At 44.9% G+C, this 7,741-nt stretch overlaps 1 protein-coding gene across 2 annotated transcripts in view; it reads right to left on the bottom strand.

The window, feature by feature from the left end:
- Positions 1-960: 960 nt before the first annotated feature.
- Positions 961-7,741, bottom strand: part of LOC139390517 (A-type potassium channel modulatory protein KCNIP1-like) — a 54,036-nt gene continuing 47,255 nt past the window's right edge. For both annotated transcript variants that reach the window (XM_071137671.1, XM_071137670.1), the window contains exons 2-7: positions 5,938-6,062; positions 5,735-5,804; positions 4,589-4,659; positions 4,322-4,429; positions 4,031-4,198; positions 961-1,993 (exon numbers count right to left, since the gene is read on the bottom strand). In XM_071137671.1, the coding sequence (XP_070993772.1) occupies positions 1,946-1,993; positions 4,031-4,198; positions 4,322-4,429; positions 4,589-4,659; positions 5,735-5,804; positions 5,938-6,062 (590 nt within the window). In that variant the 3' untranslated portion in view covers positions 961-1,945. The remainder of the gene's footprint in view (positions 1,994-4,030; positions 4,199-4,321; positions 4,430-4,588; positions 4,660-5,734; positions 5,805-5,937; positions 6,063-7,741) is intronic.

The raw sequence follows: 7,741 nt of genomic DNA, 5'->3' as shown, positions 1-7,741 counted from the left end.
GGCCGAGGAGAGGGAGTAGGAGGAACCTGCAGCCCTGGGCCGAGGAGAGGGAGTAAGTCTCCCGTAACCACTGATCCAGGGTCACATATTTGTCCATCCTTCCCAACTGGAATTGAATGATTTGACCCTAGCTCAGTTGGTAGTGGCAAAGTGGAGATTATGGACAGTGTGTGATGCCCCTTTGAGACTGTGTGGAGACAAGGTGCCGGATAGCCCTAATACTACACCCAACCCCTCATCCTTAGACCTAGATAGGGCCCAATCTATCTACACTAGCCAAGCACCCTTACAGGTGTTTTGACCCCTATCTGGCCTTATGTTACATCCCACACTGTGGCCGTGTTCGAGAGCGTCAAATCCATGGTGCATTGTGGGTAAATGGTTACTGACTGACTGATCTACAGATAAGAATGAGTAGTTATTTATGATGCAAGGTGATTTGTAGATCAGTCAGCACTGTCGGCAGCAACGTGGAATAAGCTCTATGGCTAAAGACAGATTGTAGACTCAAGTGACAGGGAACTGAGGGAAGGACAGGAGGAGCCACGTGTGAGAGGTAGAGGGGTATAGAAGAGAGGGAGGAAGTGGAGAGGTGGAAGAATGATGCATGTAATGTCGGTAAAGTATGAAACTAAAACATCCTCAAATGTTCCATTTGTGACTCATTTCCTATGAGGATGTGGGTGTAAATGTATCGTCATTTGTACTTGGGATGTAGATATGTAAATGCCGATATACACTCTTCACTTGAGAACCCTTCATTTGTTGCCTGTGGTGTTAGACACGGATGGAAAGCTTTGTTTTACTCAAAGAAGACATCAAACGTCACCATTTTTTCGGAGAAGTTTGTTAAATATCATTTTGTAGCACATTTGAATACACTGATGTTTTCTGTGAGATAACTGTGAGGAAAGGGATTTTGTATTTTCTTGTCAGTAAGTCTTCACATTGATTAGGCTATTGTCATCTCTCATGGCTTTATTCCTGTATTATCAGTGACAATGTCTCTTTCTCTCTCTCTCTCTCTCTCTCTTTGGTCACAGTGAGTGGTTGGGTATTGTCTTGAGAGTTGTTACTGTACAGTCGTAATATCCCACATAAGAATACACTTCAAAATGGGACTTGCAATAACTTCCTACCACTGTATATGTCTATCATAGGCCACATAACATCCAATCCAGGCTCTGTGGGCGGGATGTCGTCTGGCCATGACTTAGATTGACAGACAAAGAGACCAACCACGACACAGATGAAAAGAGCTCATTGCAGACAGAAAGATAGAAGCCCAAAACACTATGACACAAGTCACCACAACACCAAAAACATTGAATAACACTAACACACATTCTGTAGGAGTTCTGCATTTAGCAGGGTTAGGACTGACTTGGTTCAAATGTATTTTTCTTAAAGGTCAAATACCGATCAGATGAATTTTACAGATGAAAATGTATTGATTGTGTATTTGTTATTTGGTAGTCGATTGAGGATTCAATCCAAGATATGTGTGTATGCCTTAATCTTTGTGTGTGTTTGTCAGTAGGTACACTAACAGGTGTGATATACACTCTCAGAGAGATCAGTAACCATAACAACATCAACAGAACAAGACAGAGAGGACTAGGGTGAAAGGTTACAGAGTCACAGGAAGTTCAAAAACAGGTACAGGGGTCAGAGGTCAATGGCAAGGGTCATAACCCAGCCCGTTGATGGTCACTGCCATGGTAACATGATGGTGAGACACTGTGCCACACGACTGGTGTGTATAGCTGTTGTTGGGCAGCCGGAGTTGAGTACCTCTCGTAACCATGGTGACAACAAAGTTTATTTGTGCCTCTTTTTTCCATTAAATGGTGGGCTGCTTTTCCTTCTCACAGCTCAAGCATCTCTTCCAATTCCTCCCGGTCTTTCTTTCTCTGTGTCTTTTCTCTCCTTTTCTCTGTGTGGTCTATATGACATTTTTGAAGAGCTGCAGGGACCTCATGATGTTTTCGTCCTAAGAAAAGAAAGTATGGAAAAAAGGAGAGCTGATTTAATATCATGTGGATAAAATGATACCTCTGAACTTGCAGTTCTCATAACCACCACGAGGGGGCAACAAAAACAGAGGAGAAGATAGCAAGGGACAGCAATGTGAACAGCAGAGAGTACAGAAAGCAAGACACCTCACATGCTTGTTTTTTCTGGTTGGGGCAGGGTTTGCGGGGCAAGAGGGAGGAAGGGAGTTTAGTCAACCAAAACCAGCTGCTATCACAGTGATGCCTATGCTAAGCTAAGGACCCTGGGACTTAACACTTTCTTCTGCAACTGGATCCTGGACTTCCTGACAGGCTGCCCCCAGGTGGTAAGGGTAGGTAACAACACATCCGCAACGCTGATCCTCAACACAGGGGCCCCTCAGGTGCATGCTCAGTCCCCTCCTGTACTCCCTGTTCACTCATGACTGCACTGCCAGGCACGACTCCAACACCATCATTAAATTTGTCGATGACACAACAGTGATATGCCTGATCACCAACAACGACGAGACAGCCTTTAGGGAGGTGGTCAGAGACCTGGCCGTGTGGTGCCAGAACAACAACCTCTCCCTCAACGTGATCAAGACAAAGGAGATGATTGTGGACTACAGGAAAAGGAGGACCGAGCACGCCCCCAACCTGTAGTGGAGCAGGTTGAGAGTTTCAAGTTCCTTGGTGTCCACATCACCAACAAACTATTATGGTCCAAGCACACCAAGACAGTCGTGAAGAGGGCACGACAAAACCTATTCCCCCTCAGGAGACTGAAATGATTTGTCATGGGTCCTCAGATCCTCAAAAGGTTCTACAGCTGTACCATCGAGAGCATCCTGACTGGTTGCATCACTGCTTGGTATGGCAATTGCTCGGCCTCCGACTGCAAGGCACTACAAAGGGTAGTGCGTACGGCCCAGTACATCACTGGGGCCAAGCTTCCTGCCATCCAGGACCTCTATACCAGGCGGTGTCAGAGGAAGGCCCTACAAATTGTCAGACTCCAGCCACTCTAGTCATAGACTGTTTTCTCTGCTACCGCACGGCAAGTGGTACCTGAGCTCCAAGTCTAGGTCCAAGAGGCTTCTAAACAGCTTCTACCCCCAAGCCATAAGACTCTTGAACATCTAATCAAATAGCTACCCAGACTATTTGCGTTGCTACTCTCTGTTTATTATCTATGCATAGTAATTTTAACTCTACCTACATGTACATATTACATCAATTACCCTGACTAACTGGTGCCCCCGCACATTGGACTATGTACCGGTACCCCCTGTATGTAGCCTCACTATTGTTATTTTACTGCTGCTGTTTAAATATTTGTTACATAGATTTTTTTGTTATTTTGGGGGGGGGGGGGGGGGGTATTTTTTCTTAAAACTGCACTGTTGGTTAAGGGCTTGTAAGTAAGCATTTCACTGTAAGGTCTACATCTGTTGTGGTGACAAATACAGTTTGATTTCATTTGATTTGATGGGAGAGCCATAGGATTTGACCGAATATTGTGGATTTCTCCCCAACACAGTGACTGGAGCAATTTTTGGGCGACTTTATGACAAGCCGAAAGAGTTTTGAGCATTCTGAGCCCGAACGGTTTCCATGACATTTTCCAGTCTGTGACATCTTCATTCTAAGTCTTTGGTAGACCGACCTGAAGAATTTAAAAAGGTGAAGACCTACAGAAGGGGCAAATAGAAAATAATATTATACCTCATAAAATCACCCTAAAGTCACTGCTGTGTACCTCTAAACTATAAAACTACACAACAGTGTTTGGAACGATAATTGATTATCTGCCTAGCAGCTACCTTGTTCTAATCTGATTGGTCAGATGTTTGTTGTTGACATAGAGATGGTAGATGGTTGGAAGCAAACCGAAAGTGGCTGAGTTGACTCATGGCTGTGAAGTTGGTCATTTGATCATTGAATTTGATCCATCCAAAACCCTCAAACTACAATAAAAGACAAGAATAAGTGGGTGGAACAATGATGATTGTATAAATGTAGAGAAAGTTGACCTCCTGGCAGGACAGAATGAACTCATCCAGAGTGACTACTCCATCTCTGTTCTTGTCCATCTTCTGGAAGAAAGCATCCACATGTTGTTTGGGAGTGTCTGTCTTCAGGGCAGGGTAGGTGTACTTTCCCATCATGTCATATATCGCACTGACGATGTCTGTCATCTCCTGTAAAACACACACAAAAAATGCACAAAACCGCAGCATATGAAGCAAAATATATGCAATAGTATTTGCCTGTCGTTGTTAAATGGTGAAATAACCACACGCAATATTTAAGTACACACACACCTCCTTGTTGATGTAGCCATCTCTGTTGATGTCGTACAGGTTGAATGTCCACGTCAGTTTCTCCCTCACTGAACCCCTCAGCAGGGTGGACAACGCCATGATAAAGCCCTGGAGGAGGGAGAGAGTGACAGAATGAGACGGCGTATCAGGGAGAACAAGAAGACAAAGGATCCAGAATACAAAAAAGGGTTAGTCATCTGATGATTGTGAGAAAGAGAAAGAGAGAGATCGAGGGGAGGAGTAGAGAGACAGTAGAGGAATGTTTACCTCAAACTTGATGGATCCACTGTGTGCTGAGTCAAAGGCGTTGAACAGGTAGTGTGCGTAGGTACTGGCATCTGCAGAGCATTGGAGAGAAGAGATACACTATGTATACAAAGTATGTGGACACCCCTTCAAATGAGTGGATTCGGCTATTTCAGCCACACCAATCGCTGACAGGTGTATAAAATTGAGCACACAGCCATGCAATCTCCATAGACAAACATTGGCAGTAGACTGGTCGTACTGAAGAGCTCAGTCACTTCCAATGTGGCACCATCATGTAATGCCACCTTTCCAACAAATCAGTTGTAAAAATCGTCTGTCCTCAGTTGCAACACTCACTATTGAGTTCCAAACTGCCTCTGGAAGCATCTTCAGCACAAGATCTGTTAGTCAGTAGCTTCATGAAATCGGATTCCATGGCCAAGCAGCCACAAAGCTCGCCACCTTTGGACTCAGGAGCAGTGGAAACGCATTCTCTTGAGTGATGAATCCCGCTTCACTGACTGGCAGTCCGACAGATGAATCTGGGTTTGGCGGATGCCAGGAGAACCCTACCTGCCCCAATGCAAAGTGCCAACTGTAAAGTTTGGTGGAGGAGGAATAATGGTCTGGGGCTGTTTTTCATGGTTTGGGCTGGGCCCCTTAGCTCCACTTAAGGGAAATCTTAACGCTAGAGAATACTATGACAATCGCCCCCGCGGACAAAGCGAGGTTCATACAGAAATTATTTGTCAACATCGGTGTGTAAGAACTTGACTGGCCTGCACAGAGCCCTGACCTCAACCCCATCTAACACCTTTGGGATGAATTGGAACACTGACTGCGAGCCAGACCTAATCGCCGAACATCAGTGCCCGACCTCACTAAGGCTCTTGTGGCTGAATAGAAGCAAGTCCCCGGAGCAATGTTCCAACATCTAGTGGGAAAGCCTTCCCAGAAGAGTGGAGGTTGTTATAGCAGCAAAGGGGTGACCAACTCCATTTTAATGCCCATGGTTTTGGAGTGAGATGTTGGACTAGCACGTGTCCACATACTTTTGGTCATGTAATGTATGTATTACCCTTTATGTGATCATAACACAAATCCACTGCACAACTCAACACCTTTTAAAGGTTATGTACACACACACACAAACTCATTCCCTACCTCCATGGGGAAAGAACTGTGCGTATATTTGTTTGAAGGTGTCCTCATTCACCACCCCACTAGGGCACTCCTACGATGGAGAGACAGGCAGAGAAAGACAGAGAAAATAGGGAGAAAAGAGAGAGATCAGCCATAGAGAGAGTGACGGACACTAATTGATGAAGTAATGGAGAAATGGAGTGACACACAGAGTGACTACATACGTTTTTGAAGCCTCGGTAGAGCACTTGCAGCTCTTGCTTGCTGAAGTTGGTCTGAGCCTCTAGTTTATCCAGCCCTTCTGGCCGATGACACACAATGCTCAACTCAAAATCATCATCTATTTTATCTAGGGAGAGACAGAACATCAATATCATCCGAGGGAATTTACACAAAATGTTGCATTTTCATCAGCTATAGAAAGGAGTAATACTGTAGGTAGGGAGAGAGAAGAGAGGACATAATAGCACAGAGAGGAGATGGATCTCAGAGAGAGAGTGAGAGAGAGGTCATTGTAGAAATCCCTGTGTTCCTCCACCTCAGTCACCTGACCGAGTCACTGTTCAATGATACTGTACACTCTTAGAAAAAAAGGTGCTATCTAGACTCTAAAATGGTTTTCCGGCAGTCCCCATAGGAGAACCCTTTGAAGAACCCCTTTTGGTTCCAGGGGTTCCAATAACCCCTTTTAGGTTACCTGGAACCAAAAAGGGTTCTCCTATGGGGACAGCCATAGAACCCTTTTGGAACCTATTTTTCTAAGAATGAACAGTCATACAAAACCAGCCTTACACACAGGTAATGGTCGTACACGTTCCCTCCTCTCTCTCAATACTCATGGCAATCTTCATTCATATGGAACAGTTTCACCATGCAGAGAATCTGAGAGACCCTTTAAGCTCAGCAGTGGTAACATGCCAGGTCACTATCTGGGTTGAAAATCCTGGCTAACCCCCGGTGGTAACTAATCAGCCTTAATGTGGATAACCCCCAGTGGTAACTAATCAGCCTTAATGTGGATAACCCCCAGTGGTAACTACTCAGCCTCAACGTGGATTACCCCCAGTGGTAACTACTCAGCCTCAACGTGGATTACCCCCAGTGGTAACTACTGAGCCTCAACGTGGATAACCCCCAGTGGTAACTACTCAGCCTCAACGTGGATAACCCCCAGTGGTAACTACTCAGCCTCAACGTGGATAACCCCCAGTGGTAACTACTCAGCCTCAACGTGGATTACCCCCAGTGGTAACTACTCAGCCTCAACGTGGATAACCCCCAGTGGTAACTAATCAGCCTTAATGTGGATAACCCCCAGTGGTAACTACTCAGCCTCAACGTGGATAACCCCCAGTGGTAACTACTCAGCCTCAACGTGGATAACCCCCAGTGGTAACTACTCAGCCTCAACGTGGATAAACCCCAGAAGGTGCAGTAGTTTAACCCACACAGATAAGTACTATAATAGTTATAGAATGGAGACTGCTCCACTCATCTTCTCCCTCCTCATTATACATCTATCTTTATTTCTCTCTCTCTCAGTTGATTTTTGTCTCTTTCTTTACCCCCTGTACTCCTCTGTCTATACTTATCTAAACATTCTAAACGGCCGCGTGTGTGTGTGTGTGTGTGTGTGTGTGTGTGTGTGTGTGTGTGTGTGTGTGTGTGTGTGTGTGTGTGAGAATGAGGTCATTTTTCACTGTACAGCATAATGTAGCTGTGCTTAACTTGCCTGAAAGTAACTTTGCTAAATTGTCGTTATATCTGTTCAACAATACCCAACAATGACACAAGTCATTGTCCCTCATGTAGACCAACCAGTCAGGCCCGATAGTTATTATTATTATCAATAAAATACATGCCACTATGAATCTAGGCAAATCTACTTGTAGTAATCACAATCTACCAGTAGAGGGAGACAGACAGTTTTGGTCATTGTGACGTTCCTTTTCCCCTCTGTCAACATCTTGTATTCTCTTATATTGTCCTTATGGTGTTGTTTCCAGAACCTCACTGACCATGAGAAAG

Source organism: Oncorhynchus clarkii, chromosome 31, assembly GCF_045791955.1.
Source record: "Oncorhynchus clarkii lewisi isolate Uvic-CL-2024 chromosome 31, UVic_Ocla_1.0, whole genome shotgun sequence".
NCBI lineage: Eukaryota > Metazoa > Chordata > Actinopteri > Salmoniformes > Salmonidae > Oncorhynchus > Oncorhynchus clarkii.
The sequence above is the reverse complement of the archived record's forward strand: the minus strand, read 5'-3'. Positions and strand labels throughout refer to the sequence as shown.